Here is an 18768-nt window from a genome sequence, read left to right on the forward strand (position 1 = left end):
CTAACCACCGTACAGAAGACCTACGAAGAGAGCAAACTCAATAATAAACTGCCGGGCAAAAGAAAATATACAATTGAAAACTGGATTTGACCAAAATATTACAAACGTTATCAAAACGCGACTAGGCTGAAAACAGTCCAAGAAACACTGCAAACTTAAGGTTCAAAACACACTACGATACCCGTATTAAATACATCATTTTCAGTTTAAGCCACCATCAAACATGGACGTATACTTTCTTTTGCCCGTCAGTGTACACTATACGTTTCAGCGTGCACCGTAGGGCTTAACAGACATACAATTGCACTGCATAATGTCTGATACATAATAAAATTACGCCAGCAGCGGTTTCAAGAAGCAACGTATTTAATTTTTCGGAGCCGTTGCGCAAAGATATTGAGGGACAGGAGCTCAGTCGAGTACTCATTTAGCCTCTCATTTTGTGTTGAGAACAAAACAATGATGTAATCATTACATGCACCATAGCTATACGCTTACACATGTTTGTTTGTTTAACGCCTCATTCAGCAATATTCCAGGTAAGTGACGGCGGTCAACCCAGTGATTAACGTCATGAGCATCGATCCACGCAACTGGCATACGATGACATGCATCAACCAGGTCAGCGCGTCTGAATTCCCGATCCGGTTAGTCGCCTCTTACGACAAGCATGGGTTGTGAAGACCAATTCTAACCCGGATCTTCCAGGTGGCTTACAGACCCGTGAAGATCCGGGGTAGAATAGGTCATCAGCAACCTAAGCTTGTCGTAAGAGGCGACTAACGTGAACGGGTGCATGGTCAGGTTCTCTGACTTGGTTGATGCATGTCATCGTATCCCAATTGCGTGGATCGATGCTCATGATGTCAATCACTGGATTGTCTAGTCCAGACTCGATTATTTACATACCGCCGTCATATAGCTGTAATGTTGCTATCGGCGGCGTTAAACAGCAAACAAACAGGTGGCTTACACATGTCGTATGTATACAAGAGATCCCCATGGAGATTTCGAGCAACCCATACCGGTCGAAAGAGGATCGGGTGGTCAGGCTCCGTGACTCGGGAGTGTGGATCGTTGCTCCCAAACCTGATCACCTGTGTGTGTGGTCCAGACTCGATTATTTACCGGCCTATGTCATAAAGCTGAAATATTGCTGAGTGTGGCGACAAAGAACAAACAACAAACAATATACAGGATCCAGTCCCCCTTTCGTAATCTCCTACCTGCCATGCACGCCGTCATGAAGCTCGCGACATTGCCCGCGATCATAGCTCTGAACACCACTCGAGAGAGATCCGCTTTTCGTTTGGGTATGATGGCAACCAGAGCCCCTAGCATGATCCCCATGGCACTGGCGTTGGAGAAGCCGCACAGAGCGTACGTGGCGATCACAGTCGACCGATCCTGTGAAGGAAATAAAGACCACATAGCATAAATTCCTGCAGGTGTATACGGAGTGCCACCAGTTCTGAAACCTGTTTTGTGGGTTCAGTATCATCCTCCTTGATCCCAAATATTACATCTCGATTCTGCTGTGATAACTACCCCGGGCATATTCGTCGCTATAGCTTCCAAGTCCCATTCAAATGTCGTGACGCTAAAAATAGCCGTCCAATCAAATTACTCACATCAGCGAGTGAAAATCTGTGCAGCGTTACTCAGAGAAATGAAATGGAGAGATATTTATCTCTTGCGAGATATTTATCACTGTATAATAGAGAAGGTCAAGTTTGTGAAGATTGATTCAAGAAAACTGAAGAAATTAACTCACACTATCATAACATTGTTCCAAATATTTACTTCGAAATTCGAGATATTTGCTGTTTTATTCAATTATTTCAAGATGTATTATGGATCTTTTTCTGATTCTTTCATTTGATTGCTCCAATACATCATGTAACTACAATTTATGCATATTGAAATGGCCCTAATAAAATCTGTGCAGACTTGCGTCCCTTGGGCACGCCAGGAACCTATGTTTCTAGGTTTATCCGCACCGTACCCGTGCTCGTGGGTTTTACCAAAGTGGTAAACGTCTGAGACCTGCATCACTTTCCTCCCACATTAAGGTGACACGCCGTGATATAACTGGAACACTGTTCAAAGCGGCGTTAAACCCAACTCAGTCATTCATTCACCTTCCAGACTCAGAATATATATGACCTCTAGCTTGGCACTCGAACCACGACCAGTCTATTCCACAATGCACGAAGCAGTTCCCTTTTACACACTTGCGTGTACATTCGCGCATTGTGGATTGAACGCGTCCATTCTGGCGCCAAACATTCAAACCCAAGCTAGGGGACTAGGGGACTGTGCGTACAAAATTTGGCGAGGGGACATTCCAGTGTACAGAGCAACAGTCACCGTGATGATCCCGCCTGTCAGAAGCTGCTGAGTGTCGTGGAGGATGATGTCATTGCCGTCGTAACCCCAGTGGCTTAAATAGCCAGTTTCCATGGTGACGTTGCGGGCGTCCAGATAGGTGACCAAGTCGTTCCTGTTGAGGATGTAGTTAGAGAGGTCGGCATAGGCGGCGAACTCATTGATGATCATCTTGGTACCGATGAGCTCTGCCACCCTGCCGCAGTCCTGGGAGCTGACCCCCATCATGAAGGCGACCGGCCAGAAGATGTAGGAGTAGACTAGCTGTAAACACACGCGACATGGATTAGAAGTCTCCCTTAGACACCATACAGGTCGGGTAGCCCAGTGGGTAAGTGTTCGCTAGTCACGCCGAAGGCCTGGGTTCGACTCCCCACATGGGTACACTGATAGAGCCCGTTTCTGGTGTCCGCCTTTTCACGACAGGGGACATCAGAAATTGGCTTCACACTTTGGACCCGTGCGGGGAATCGAACCCGGACCTTCTGCGTGACGAGTGAACATTTTAATCCCAAGGCTATCCCACCTCTACCGACACGCCAACGCCTTTACCACCAGGCCAACCCAAAGCTTCTCGTCCTTTTACAAATCCACATCAAATAAACTATTTGTTCAAAGGAATTTCCTTACCTTTTTCAAACTTTGTTATTCTCTATCTCTATAAGATGTTGTCATTTCACAAAGAAACTGTTTACAGAAAATAATCCTCCGTATTATAACTTCGGGGGCTAAATCCGAATCTCATCAGAGTAGATTTTGATATCAAACAAATCAAAAGACGAGTCGATACAGGTTTAAAAACCTCTGAGGCTTGTCAAGGAGTTTTAAACTTATATTGACTCGTTTTGAAATATTTGATATCAAAAGACACGAGAGTGAGATTCTATTTATCATCCAAAATTCTTCTTCGAACTTTTTCAGTTTGTAAACACTAATAGCCAGCATATTGAGTGTAAATGATACAACTGACCAGCTTAAAAAGCAGCGATAAGTGATGTCATTTGATTATGACGTCATCTGATTATGACGTCATCATAACGATTACAACACAGTTGTCCGCAATGCATTGTGATTCAATTTCATTTTTACGGTATAATGTCATTTAATTGTGACGTCATGGTAAGAATTACGTCAAAATTGTCCGCAAAGCATTGTGATGCAATGTCATTCCAATCGCACATTCACCCACGTTATGATACTTGGTGGGTCCGCACTGTGCCAGTGCACGTGGGTTTCTCCATTTGTGCTAAATGTCGACGACTTGTACACAAGAGTGTTCAACATGATGTAACAAAACGAAAGTCGTTAACCCCGACTCACTCACTCACTCACTCACTCACTTGGAAGGTGAGCTCGGGGTACTCCGGGGGGATGAGCCCCACCCTGTACCCCAGGAACGTGAAGGCGGCGTTCATGAACATCAGCAACGAAACAAAGGCGATCAGGTGAGCTATGATGTTAGCCACAATCTTGATAGCTTCTATCGCGCCATTAGATGCAGCCTCGATAGTGTTGGTAGCTCGTCTGGAATAAAACATAGTGAACGTCCTGGCTGTGCACTACTTCTAAATACATTCGGAAACGAACGAAGTACTTTATCCAACATGGGACACTGTGCTTTGAGAATGGAGTTATATTACACAGTTTGGCAAAAACATTGTCACTTTGTTACGGCCTACAGTAAGTTGAATCACCGGTGACACAGTGTTGTCATAGCTGCTTTATATATCTAAAGTGTTGTTGTTATATACATGTCAAGAGCCTATTTTACTCCAGTCCATGATATAAGATTGGAACATGGATACGTATTTCCACCCCCATTGAAACATGGATACGTATTTCTACCGGCATTGAAACATTGGTACCTATTTCTACTCTTATTGAAACATGGATACGTATTTCTACTCATATTGAAACATGGATACGTATTGATATATAAATGTCAAGAGCCTATTTTACCCCAGTCCATGATATAAGATTGGAACAAGGATACGTATTTCCACCCGCATTGAAACATTGGTACCTATTTCTACCCGCATTGAAACATGGATACGTATTTCTACCCGCATTGAAACATGGCTACGTATTTCTACCCGCATTGAAACATGGCTACGTATTTCTACCCGCATTGAAACATGGCTATGTATTTTTACCCGCATTGAAACATGGCTATGTATTTCTACCCGCATTGAAACAAGGCTATGTATTTTTACCCGCATTGAAACATGGCTATGTATTTCTACCCGCATTGAAACAAGGCTATGTATTTTTACCCGCATTGAAACATGGCTACGTATTTCCACCCGCATAGAAACATGGATACGCATTTCTACCCGCATTGAAACAAGGATACATATTTCTACCAATAATGAAACATGGATACGTATTTTTACCCGCTTTGAAACAGAAACACATTTCTTTCCTCACTGAAACACGGGAATATATATGTCTACCTGTACTACATCAGATATACCTTCCCGTATTACATACAGCATACAACTACCCGTAACACAAAGCATAACTGACCGTAGTACAACATATATCTATCCGTATTATAACATATATGTACCCGTATTACTACACATATCTACCCGTATTAAACATATATCTACCTGTATTACAACATATATATATCCATATTAAACACATATCTACCCGTATTACTACACATATCTACCCGTATTAGACATATATCTACCCGTATTACATACATCTACCCGTATTACAACATATATCTACCCGTATTACAACATATATCTATCCGTATTACAACACATATCTATCCGTATTACTACACATATCTACCCGTATTAGACATATATCTACCCGTATTATATACATCTACCCGTATTACAACATATATCTACCCGTATCCCAACATATATCTATCCGTATTACAACACATATCTACCCGTATTATAACACATATCTACCCGTATTAGACATATATCTACCCGTATTACATACATCTACCCGTATTACAACATATATCTACCCGTATCCCAACATATATCTATCCGTATTACAACACATATCTACCCGTATTATAACACATATCTACCAGTATTACAACACATATCTACCCGTATTACAACAATATCTACCCGTATTATAACACATATCTACCCGTATTATAACACACATCTACCCGTACAACAACACATCTCTACCCGTATTATAACACATATCTACCCGTATTAAACATATAAGCACCCGTGTATGTTTTTCTAGTCGGCTTCACCTACTTTTTGACCTTGTAGATGTGTTCGTCAGAGCTGGCGGTCGTCTCCTCTGTTTCCGGGTAGAAGAGTTTCGATATGCCGATAGCAGCGGGTGCTGACATCACTGACGCCGACAACAGATGCAGCACCGGCACCTGCAACATGCACCACGACGTGTCTGATTGGGCACCTCATCATCTGCGGCAACTCCATGTCACCTTTAACTACAGTTGGCTAAACATGATTGGCTATTCACACAAACAATAACGCAAGTTATCATTAAACAGGGATCAGAAAGTTGGAATAAATAAATGTGTTCTCTGACACTCATTCATGGGGACGGTTGTTCACGTTTACCATTTTGATTGCAAAGCTAACCTTATAGAGAGCAAATGCCGCCATGATGGGCCCTGCAACTGTAGCGAATCCACTCGTCATCACTGTGTGGAGCTGTGAGCGTGTCATGGTCTCCAGGTAGGGGCCTGCAAGCAGCGGTGCTTCAGTCTAAACCAGACAAACAAAATGTCGGCCTGATCAAGGGTAAATATCGAGAACGATACTGAAATTCAAATCACCGTATGACATAACTATATAAGAACATAACTTAATTCCAAATACGAGGCTATTTCGACTAGCCTTTCGTAACAATTAGAAAGAAGAGATCTTTGCTGTTTCTGTCACTACATATATAAAGAAATGCCTTTTTGTCTTTTTTATCTAAGCGAAAAATACCAACCCTTCAAAGACCAGACAGTCGTAAAACATGAAGGCAATGTATAACACATCAACGAGGAAGGCTAACACAATGCTGTAATAGAATTGTTGTTTAACGCTGCACTCAGCAATATTCCAGCAATGTGACGGCGGTCTACAGACCGATAATCGAGTCTGGACCAGACAATCATGTGATGGATATCCTGAGCATCGATCCACACAATTGGGTCGGTGGGTTTGTTGGTTGGCTTGTTGTTTGCCTGTTTAATGCCGCACTCTAATCATGCAACCTCGAATACTTTAACGTGGTATTCCGAACGATAGTTACGGGCCTAACGACTGAATCCATAAAATCTAGACCATCTATTAGCCATTCCAGAATGTTCTTTTGTTCAGGTTTCAAATTTTTAATTGAGAATTTGTAAAATTACGTTTGGAATCATAGTCGCCAATTTGAAATTAGTGCCGAAAAGCACAAGAAAGCTGCCTTCTGATTGGTAAATGTCGACTTCTTGTCAGTCATTCCATTGGTCGGTCAAAGTTCGCGAAAGGTTGGTCTGACGTGACCCATAATGGGATGTCCTCAGAACTAAGATCTGATTTTAATGAGATTGCACCAATCATGTTGAAAAGTAATTCTAACTCAATCACTGATGTGACCTGATGTGCTTAATGCATGTTTGCCGCGGCTTGGTCAAGGGTCCGCCGACCCTACGAATACGTTACTGACCTGCCCCAAGAAGATGTTCCCGACAGCCACGATGTTCTCTGCAGGGGTGGTGTCCATGATGAGGGTGAAGATGCGGCCGATATGTTTGATGACGAACTGCATGACCCCCCAGTAGTACAGAATAGACACCACTGTGCTGAAGAAGATCACCACGGGCAGCACCTGCAGGGACAACAAACACAAACTGAGGCCATCATATCATGTTGTGTGTTCCTCATCATATCATGTTGTGTGTTCCTCATCATATCATGTTGTGTGTTCCTCATCTTATCATGTGGTGTGTTCCTCATCATATCATGTTGTGTGTTCCTCATCATATCATGTTGTGTGTTCCTCATCATATCATGTTGTGTGTTCCTCATCATATCATGTTGTGTGTTCCTCATCTTATCATGTTGTGTGTTCCTCATCATATCATGTTGTGTGTTCCTCATCATATCATGTTGTGTGTTCCTCATCATATCATGTTGTGTGTTCCTCATCATATCATGTTGTGTGTTTCTCATCATATCATGTTGTGTGTTCCTCATCTTATCATGTTGTGTGTTCCTCATCATATCATGTTGTGTGTTTCTCATCATATCATGTTGTGTGTTTCTCATCATATCATGTTGTGTGTTCCACATCATATCATGTTGTGTGTTCCTCATCATATCATGTTGTGTGTTTCTCATTATATCATGTTGTGTGTTTCTCATCATATCATGTTGTGTGTTCCACATCATATCATGTTGTGTGTTCCTCATCATATCATGTTGTGTGTTCCTCATCATATCATGTTGTGTGTTTCTCATCTTATCATGTTGTGTGTTCCTCATCATATCATGTTGTGTGTTCCTCATCATATCATGTTGTGTGTTCCTCATCATATCATGTTGTGTGTTTCTCATCATATCATGTTGTGTGTTCCTCATCTTATCATGTTGTGTGTTTCTCATCTTATCATATTGTGTGTTCCTCATCATATCATGTTGTGTGTTCCTCATCTTATCATGTTGTGTGTTCGTCATCTTATCATGTTGTGTGTTCCTCATCATATCATGTTGTGTGTTCCTCATCATATCATGTTGTGTGTTTCTCATCATATCATGTTGTGTGTTTCTCATCTTATCATGTTGTGTGTTCCTCATCATATCATGTTGTGTGTTCCTCATCATATCATGTTGTGTGTTCCTCATCATATCATGTTGTGTGTTCCTCATCTTATCATGTTGTGTGTTTCTCATCTTATCATGTTGTGTGTTTCTCATCATATCATGTTGTGTGTTCCTCATCATATCATGTTGTGTGTTCCTCATCATATCATGTTGTGTGTTCCTCATCATATCATATTATGTTCCTCATCTTATCATGTTGTGTGTTCCTCATCATATCATATTATGTTCCTCATCTTATCATGTTGTGTGTTCCTCATCATATCATATTATGTTCCTCATCTTATCATGTTGTGTTTTCCTCATCATATCATGTTGTGTGTTCCTCATCATATCATGTTGTGTGTTTCTCATCATATCATGTTGTGTGTTCCTCATCTTATCATGTTGTGTGTTTCTCATCATATCATGTTGTGTGTTTCTCATCTTATCATGTTGTGTGTTCCTCATCATATCATATTATGTGTTTCTCATCTTATCATGTTGTGTTTTCCTCATCATATCATGTTGTGTGTTCCTCATCATATCATGTTGTGTGTTCCTCATCATATCATGTTGTGTGTTTCTCATCATATCATGTTGTGTGTTTCTCATCATATCATGTTGTGTGTTTCTCATCTTATCATGTTGTGTGTTCCTCATCATATCATGTTGTGTGTTTCTCATCTTATCATGTTGTGTGTTCCTCATCATATCATATTATGTTCCTCATCATATCATGTTGTGTGTTTCTCATCTTATCATGTTGTGTGTTCCTCATCTTATCATGTTGTGTTTTCCTCATTATATCATGTTGTGTGTTCCTCATCATATCATGTTGTGTGTTCCTCATCATATCATGTTGTGTTTTCCTCATCATATCATATTATGTTCCTCATCTTATCATGTTGTGTGTTCCTCATCATATCATATCATGTTCCTCATCTTATCATGTTGTGTGTTCCTCATCATATCATATTATGTTCCTCATCTTATCATGTTGTGTGTTTCTCATCTTATCATGTTGTGTGTTCCTCATCATATCATGTTGTGTGTTCCTCATCTTATCATGTTGTGTGTTCCTCATCATATCATGTTGTGTTTTTCTCATCATATCATGTTGTGTGTTCCTTATCTTATCATGTTGTGTGTTTCTCATCTTATCATGTTGTGTGTTCCTCATCATATCATGTTGTGTGTTCCTCATCTTATCATGTTGTGTGTTCCTCATCTTATCATGTTGTGTGTTCCTCATCATATCATGTTGTGTGTTCCTCATCATATCATGTTGTGTGTTTCCCATCATATCATGTTGTGTGTTCCTCATCATATCATGTTGTGTGTTTCTCATCATATCATGTTGTGTGTTCCTCATGATATCATGTTGTGTGTTCCTCATCTGATCATGTTGTGTGTTCCTCATCTTATCATGTTGTGTGTTTCTCATCATATCATGTTGTGTGTTCCTCATCATATCATGTTGTGTGTTCCTCATCTGATCATGTTGTGTGTTCCTCATCTTATCATGTTGTGTGTTTCTCATCATATCATGTTGTGTGTTCCTCATCATATCATGTTGTGTGTTCCTCATCATATCATGTTGTGTGTTCCTCATCATATCATGTTGTGTGTTCCTCATTATATCATGTTGTGTGTTTCTCATCATATCATGTTGTGTGTTTCTCATCATATCATGTTGTGTGTTTCTCATCTTATCATGTTGTGTGTTTCTCATCTTATCATGTTGTGTGTTCCTCATCATATCATGTTGTGTGTTCCTCATCTTATCATGTTGTGTTTTCCTCATCATATCATGTTGTGTGTTCCTCATCATATGATGTTGTGTGTTCCTCATCATATCATGTTGTGTGTTTCTCATCATATCATGTTTTGTGTTCCTCATCATATCATGTTGTGTGTTTCTCATCTTATCATGTTGTGTGTTCCTCATCATATCATATTATGTTCCTCATCATATCATGTTGTGTGCTTCTCATCTTATCATGTTGTGTGTTCCTCATGATATCATGTTGTGTGTTTCTCATCATATCATGTTGTGTGTTTCTCATCTTATCATGTTGTGTGTTCCTCATCATATCATATTATGTTCCTCATCATATCATGTTGTGTGCTTCTCATCTTATCATGTTGTGTGTTCCTCATCATATCATGTTGTGTGTTCCTCATCTTATCATGTTGTGTGTTTCTCATCTTATCATGTTGTGTGTTCCTCATATCATATTATGTTCCTCATCATATCATGTTGTGTGTTCCTCATTATATCATGTTGTGTGTTTCTCATCATATCATGTTGTGTGTTCCTCATCATATCATGTTGTGTGTTCCTCATCATATCATGTTGGGTTTGTCGTTATCCACGTGCTCAGCTTCACAGGCAGTCGTGACAGAGACGCGAGAGATGCGAGGTAGCTAAGTGGTTAAAGTGTTCGCTCGTCACGCCGAAGGTCAGGGTTCGAATCCCCACATATGCACTATGTGTTGAGACAATTCTGGTGTCCCCAGCCATGACATTGTTACTAGCGGTGTAAAACCTAATTCACTTGCTGTGTGTAGGGTGAACGTCTTCGAAACACAACTTGGCTTCCCTGTCTGAAGGTCTGCTGTGACCCAGCAAGGGATCTCAGTATGTTGATGGGTCAGTCTGCAAGGTGTCCCCTTCCTTGTCAATTAGTCCGTGGTTCGAACCCCAGGACAGACCCTTGCACTTACCGGACAATCATACTTCGTCTCACTTAACTGAGACCCCTTGTCGTGAATTTCAGACTAGCTGTAAATGTCATCAGTCAGTCAGTCAGTCACTCACTCACTCATGAACGACCTGATTATAATAATTCCACCTACCCACCAGTATCGACACTGTGTAATAAGCTAACGTGAACTTGCTAGTTTGATTGTTGTTTAACTCAATAATATTCCAGCTATTGACATCGGTTTGTAAACCAGTGATTGATATTATGAGCAACGATCTACACCGTCGGGGTGCGCTGACACGCACTAGTCACTAAGCCTGATCACCAGTAACATAGGCATAGGTTGCTGAAGACATATTTTTACCCAGAGACCCGTGAAGATCCGGGTTTAATATTGATCTCCCGCAATCCATGCTTTTTGTAAGAGGTGACCATGCTTGTCGTAAGGGGCGACTATTAGGATCGGTTGGACAGGCTCGGTGACTTCGTTGATGTCATCGTTACCCAATTGTGTAGATCGATGCTCATAATGTCAATCACTGGATTGTCTGGTCCAGACCGCCGTCATATAGTTGGAATATTGCCGAGTGCAGTTAAGCAAACAAACAAACAAACAAACAAACCAATCTTACCCAGAATCCCCAAAAGACTTGAGCCTACTCAGTTGGTGTAGTCGTACCTTGAAGGCGAAGAAGTGGTCGGCATAATTGGGTCCGAACACGAACTTGGCACCGTCGTCGGCATACGCCATGAATTCGGTCATTCTTTCCCCCAGATACAGGAAGGTCATGGCGCCTGTTTCACTTCTCATCAAGATGAGGGCGAAGATGAACTGCATGGACAGACCGGTGACCACTGGACGCCAGAGTACCTGCGAATGAACATTCAATACATGTTGGAGCCGTGTACATCAATGTACGCTGCTTACCATGTCACACACAACAGTACATTACAACACATTTTAGCAGAAGGCAGACCTCAATGTATACGCACCCGCGTACAAAACACACCACACTTCGTTTCATCCATAATTCGTTTCATCCACAATTCGTTCATCCACACTTTGTAACATCCACACTTCGTAACATTCACACTTCGTTTCATCCACACTTCGTTACATCCACTCTTTGTAACATCCACACTTCGTTACATCCACATTTCGTTACATCATACTTCGTTTCATCCACACTTCCTAACATCCACACTTTGTAATATCCACATTTCGTAACATCCACATTTCGTTACATCACACTTCGTTTCACCCACACTTCGTTACATCCACTCTTTGTAACATCCACACTTCGTTTCATCCACACCCCGTAACAGGCGCAGAAAGCGACAACCTACCGCTGACGGGTATGCTTACCATGTCACACACAACAGTACATTACAACACATTTTAGCAGAAGGCAGACCTCAATGTATACGCACCCGCGTACAAAACACACCACACTTCGTTTCATCCATAATTCGTTTCATCCACAATTCGTTCATCCACACTTTGTAACATCCACACTTCGTAACATTCACACTTCGTTTCATCCACACTTCGTTACATCCACTCTTTGTAACATCCACACTTCGTTACATCCACATTTCGTTACATCATACTTCGTTACATCCACACTTCCTAACATCCACACTTTGTAATATCCACATTTTGTAACATCCACATTTCGTTACATCACACTTCGTTTCATCCACACTTCGTTACATCCACTCTTTGTAACATCCACACTTCGTTTCATCCACACCCCGTAACACGCGCAGAAAGCGACAACCTACCGCTGACGGGTCGTAGGAGAAAACGAAGAAGGTAGCGATGAAGAAGATCATCCCGGCCGCCGAGATGAGGTTCCGTGGAGAGTTGAGGCCGACGACCACGATGACGTACACGAGGAAGAAGATCATCATCATCACACACATGATGATCTTCAGCCTACACGGAGACAACGTTATATACACACAGGGTGATCTTATACATGTAAAGACCTGGGCAGTGGGCACCGTCGTCAGTACTACACTGACCTGGGACTCTACACTGAAGACCGTGCTGACCATGAGCAGACACTGGTTCCCAGTATCTGAGGCATCGCAACTAGCTTCGCAGAGTTACCTCCCTTAGAAATAATTATAGTTGGTTCGAACCCCGGCCTGATTATTTGGTTTGTCAGCACCATTCCCAAAGCGATAAAACCTCTACCATCTGCGCAAAGTTGGGTTTTAAAAAACATACAAAACGTATCCATAATACAAACGAAATACTGTTCAAAGGTTATTCTATGCGCATAGCTGGCCAATTGGTTTTCATCATAAACATTATATATCCATATATGGCCTAACCCAGATAAGAATAGTAAGCCTACACCAGCTCAGCGCCATACATGGACGTTTCCCCAAGATGCCTACACCAGCTCAGCGCCATACATGGACGTTTCCCCAAGATGCCTACACAACAGTCATGTTCTAAGGCACATTAGAGTCGAAGATAATCTTTTTGTTGTTCAATCAACTTGTATTATATAAATCGCTTACGGTGCGTTTCATCCCAAGATACCACCGCCATCATCGACATGGAACTACAACATTGACGACTTACTTCATCGCCTTCGAGATCCTCCAAAACGCCTTCTCTGTGGCCTGGAGACACCTGATCGACCCCACCAGCCAGCAACAGCAGCTCCACCGCTTCTTGATCGCCGTCTTGGCAATCCTGGAACAGGTGCGTGGTTTTATTTTAAAAGTTGAAACGCCCAATTAAACGAATTGCAAGCACGTTAACCTGAATGATTAAACCATACCCACTCGAAACAGGCTCTGGGGACACCATTAAATAGTGTCACATGACATTACACACGGGCCTATGGATGGTTCGAGATTCTCAAATGCCATTTTCGGCCAAACATGAAACACAAATGACATTCCATAATGTTATGAAAATATGGACAAAACTGTTTTAGCTTTTCGAATGTCACAATGGATGAATTTCTAGACCTGCTGTCAGTGTCAGTCTGTAACTCAGAACTCTTTGGGTTCACTTTGTTAAGTTCGAAAATACAACTTTGGGAGTCAGGTAAAACTGAACTCGAGGACTCCTGTTCCAAAGCCATACACGGACTCGATTTAAACGATTGTGCGTCCAGTCGCCGTACAGTTTCGTTTTAATGTCTGCAACACGTGTCCGAGAACTGAAGATGTAAGTTATCTCCCCTTGACGGATGTACCGATTCCATCAAAACCCGACCCTTACTCAAGTTTACGAGCATCCGTCAAAGCATTAAGGAACGCCAGCAAGTCGATTCCGTGCACAATTGCAGAGCGGCGTTAAACAAACAAACAGACAAAAACACAACCAAACAACCAAACGCTGTTACCTAGCAAGCACACAGACAACACGTCCTACCTGTTCAACCCGTGAAGATTCCGGGGTAGAATAGGTCTTCAGCAACCCATGCTTGCCGTAAAAGGTGACTATGCTTGTCGTAAAAGGCGACTAACGGGATCGGGTGGTCAGGCTCGCTGACTTGGTTGATGCATGTCATTGATCCCAATTGCGTGGATCGATGCTCATGATATTAATCACTGGATTGTCTGGTCCAGACTCGATTATTTACAGACCGCCGTCATATAGCTGAAATATTGCTGAGTGCGGCGTTAAACAACAAACCAACCAACCAACCTACCTGTTCAAGACGTAGAGGGTGAGGATGATGGTGATGACGAGGAACCGGATGGACCCCTCATCACCGAACTTGAAATACATAGCGTAGGCAAAGACGGCGTAGTAACACGCGAGGAAAAAGATCTGGAACGCGAGGTTGATGAGGCGAGCGTGGTTGTAGACAAACGTCGACACCCGCTTCTGGACGCGATGAACACCACGGCTGAACCAGGTGCCCCTCGCTTTCTTCTTAGATTCCTCGTGACAATGACCATCAGTTTTTGTGCCACCCTGTTAAACAATAAACTCAGCATTAGCCCACAACAAATTGTTCTGCTGAATCCCGGTGAGGCCGGGATGTTGCTGATAAGGCGAAGGTAAAGAAACTACGGTTATAACGAACTCAAAGGGACCACTAATTTCAGTTCGTCATAACCGTAGTTCGTTATAAGCATATATACAGCTTATATGCAACATATGGTCGGGACTTAAAAATATGTTCGTCATATCGGTCAGTTCGTTATAAGCGTGTTCGTTATAAACGTAGGTTACTGTGTTATATTTTGTCTCTAAGCTTTGAGGAGATTCACACATAATAAAACTAATTGTTAATATCTTTCCATTTAAAAAGAATAAATATTTCCCAAACAATTAAGTATAATTATTGCTATTCCATGGACATGTTGTTGGTAAATTAAATCCTCTAAAAATATAGTGGAATGTCTTGATGGTTCTATGACGCTCCTTCAGAGAACTACAAACCTTCCGATTCCTCAGTTCCATGTCCTTGACCTCCGTTGGCGTCGCAGTGTCCTTGACCTCTACTGACGCTGCTGTATCTATCTTACCATCACTCTGCAAAAGGCATTACAAAATGGAAAACCTTGGATTCATACCGTATTTGTAACAAGTAACAATATTTTGGTGACTTAAAATTAAAATCAGGTGAGGGCGTCCTTCCACAAATCGATCTCAGCGCCACTACTGTCGTCAGTCTATGTTCGTTTTTTGTTTTGTTTGTTGTTTAACGCCGCACTCAGCAATATTTTAGCAATATGACAGCGGTCTGTAAATAATCGAGTCTGGACCAGACAATCCTGTGATTGATATCATGAGCATCGATCCACGCGATCCACACACCCCAATCGATGACATGCATTAAACAAGTCAGCAAGCCTGACCACCAGATCCCGTTAGTCGCATGTCAGTCCATGTAAAAAGCTGGGAAATAACGTCGGTTTTTGGAATCGGATCCTGACTTTAAAATATGAAGGAACGCAAAGATCGGTGGTGAAAGGGTTACAGAGAGCAACTTTTGCAAAATTTCATTTTCGAGCCACACTAATAAAGTGTGATACAACATAATCTATGTCCCGTATCGTAAATTGTGGCATGTCTTTCAGTTGTAAGAGTGTCTGTTGCAGGGGACGACAATGAATGACCCGAATGTCAAAAGGTCACTCGTGAATTAAAAGTTTATGCATTACTTTATGACACCTTCTGGCGATATTTGAGAACCCAGGATGGTGTATGACTTCTCCGGTGATTAAAGCATCGACTCGTCACACCGAGGACCTAGGTTCGATTCCAAACAAGGGTACCCGCAGTAATATTGCTGGAATATTGATAAAAGCGGTATAAAACATGTACCCACTCACTGACTAAGCGCTGTTTGTAAGGTTTCTCCACATCGACAGTTCTCTCTGTCCTGGTTCGATTCCTCAAACAGGTGGACGAGTTCATTTTTTGTTTGCAAGGCAATCACGAGTTACCTACCCTGACGTTCATCTCGGTGTCTGCCACTATTTCCACCACGTGACCTTCCATGACCTCTGTACGTCTTTCATGGACCTCTTTATGACCTTCGCTGATCTCAGTGTGCTTGCTGTCAATTTCAAGGTGACCGTGTCCCGACTCGACATGGCTCGTGTCAATTTCCAAATGACCTTTTATGACCTCTACGTGACCTTTATCGACCTCCAAGGCGTCAACGTATCCATCAACGTATGTCTCTTTCGCCACTGTAACGTCGACCGCGCCACTCTGTGTTGGGGTGAAACGAGTCAATTATGAATATGCGCATGGTTGTTTTTATTTGTGAACGATGTCTAAAACAGTGGAATCTCGTTAGTTATCCATATTTCGAAACAACGGAAGTAGCTCTAGTAGACTCGGGGCGTTTGAGTAGCCTAATGTTTAAAGGGTTTGATTGAACATTGCGAAAAGCTCCCAAAGACCAACCCCACTCCCTCAATCACCATAGTAGACAAACTGAAGAAAGGTCCAAATTCGGACATACACTACATTTTATAAATAAAGCGGCAAAACCCTTTCCACTTGCAATAGAAAGCAGAGTCGATAGTACGATTCCGACTATATCCTAAGCATGTGTGCATGAATCACTATCAAATAGTGATGATATCATGTGTTCGCGAAAAGGTGAGCGTATCCTGCCCCACCTGTGGCACCCGTCACAAACACATACAAAGGCAAGTCAATTGTCCACCTGAAATAACATGGGAACATACGGCACATATCGGAGTCAAAATATGGAATTGCATCAGACATCATTTTCGTCACGATGCGTAAAATTTGGAAATGTCCTCCACATGTCTACAATAAACCTTTTTGAAAGCTTTACTGAGGCCTTGAATGTTGTAACTTTGATCAAACAACTTATAAACTGGGGCCAGTCATTTATGAGTGAGTGAGTTTGGTTTTACGCCACTTTTAGCAATATTCCAGCAATATCACGGCGGGGGGCACCAGAAATGGGCTTCACACATTGTACCCATGTCGGGAATCGAACCCGGGTCTTCGGCGTGACGAGCGAACGCTACCCGACCGGCCCTACTTATTTATATGAAATATAGAGTACGTGTATATAGAGATAATATGGAGGTTTACTTGGCTTCACGAGGACACTTCTCCAACGTTTCCCAGTACATCAGACAGACAAAGAAACTGGAGATTGTGGGGATAGACCACTCTGACCAGAAATAACAATTATGGATAGGCAACGTAATTGTTCCTGTGTGGGTGTCGAAAACTCGGGTACCCGATTTGTTTATATGACTATAATTGTTCTGTTATGTCATGATAGATTTACTATAGTCATATGAAAAAATCCGCGTGTTTTTTAACTTCTTTTATGTGGTATATTGCAGGACATTTGGTCGACCGACGGACAACGTTCATTAGAACGGTCAGATTGGTGAGCAAATTATTCAAATACTCGCTTAAATGTTATTCCGTATTTCACAAACTTACTGCATATTATGAACCCCCAAAACACACAGAGAAAAGGTTGAGGAATCGTTTGAACTGGGCCATTTTCAGTATGTCTAACGTGGCATTGCCGCATTTTTTGAGACACCATTGCTATGCTGAGATCATCCATGCAATGCCTCAGCATACTGTATAAGAGAAGATATCAAAATTGCGAACATATAACGACGTACGAACGCCGTAAAATACTAAATATTTTGTTCTCAAATTATGGTGGATTTTATGAAAAATATTTGGTTAATCAAAAAAATGTTCGGTTCATCCATTCTAACTGAAATAGACCTTGCCCGTGTTAAATCATCATCATCATCATCATCATCATCATACCTTCGGGTCTTTCACCTCTGTGACGGTGACGACAACATCGTCTTGGAGTCTGAGCGCAGCCAGCTTACTAGATCGGATACTCATGATGGCGGCCAGGTTCACGACGGTGCCACTCAAACAAAGATCATCCGCCGTGTATCACCGGTGTATCCTCCTGCTAAAAAAAGGAATGAGTGAGTTGGAATTTATGCCGCGTTTTGCAATATTCCAGCAATATCACGGCGGGGCATACCAGAAGTGTGTTTGACACATTGTACCCATGTGGGAATCGAACATTTCGGCGCGCAGAGCGAAGCTTGTATCACTTGGCTACTTGGTAAGTTGTGTGAACCGACGCTCACAAACGCATCACATGTGACGTCATAGATCCATGCCCCAAGATGCGCCATTTTTCTCATTCAGGATTAGCGTGTAAAGTTTGGCTATCACATACAGGATATTGTGATAATAATATAGACACTCTGTGGTAACGCTTGACTGATTGTTAGTTTTGCCATTAACTGGTATGCATCTCTTTATAACGTACATACTTCTCTGCATGTTATATGCTTATAGTCTCTTTTGGCGGCAAGTATATATATACGACCAGTTCCAA

General features: G+C 41.9%; 1 protein-coding gene across 1 annotated transcript; it reads right to left on the reverse strand.

The window, feature by feature from the left end:
• LOC139470390 (uncharacterized transporter HI_0519-like) lies at positions 1-18257 on the reverse strand. Its single transcript, XM_071252808.1, has 14 exons — positions 18174-18257; positions 16335-16601; positions 15321-15413; positions 14581-14849; positions 13497-13610; positions 12683-12836; positions 11577-11768; positions 7054-7215; positions 5988-6113; positions 5634-5764; positions 3729-3912; positions 2371-2652; positions 1227-1407; positions 1-20 (listed from the first exon to the last, which is right to left on the reverse strand). Exons 1-14 carry the CDS (start codon positions 18255-18257, stop codon positions 1-3), a joined length of 2259 nt encoding a protein of 752 aa, XP_071108909.1.
• Positions 18258-18768: the final 511 nt, after the last annotated feature.

The sequence above is a fragment of the Haliotis cracherodii genome, unplaced genomic scaffold (assembly GCF_022045235.1).
Source record: "Haliotis cracherodii isolate W230 unplaced genomic scaffold, xgHalCrac1.p SCAF_20, whole genome shotgun sequence".
Classification (NCBI taxonomy): domain Eukaryota; kingdom Metazoa; phylum Mollusca; class Gastropoda; order Lepetellida; family Haliotidae; genus Haliotis; species Haliotis cracherodii.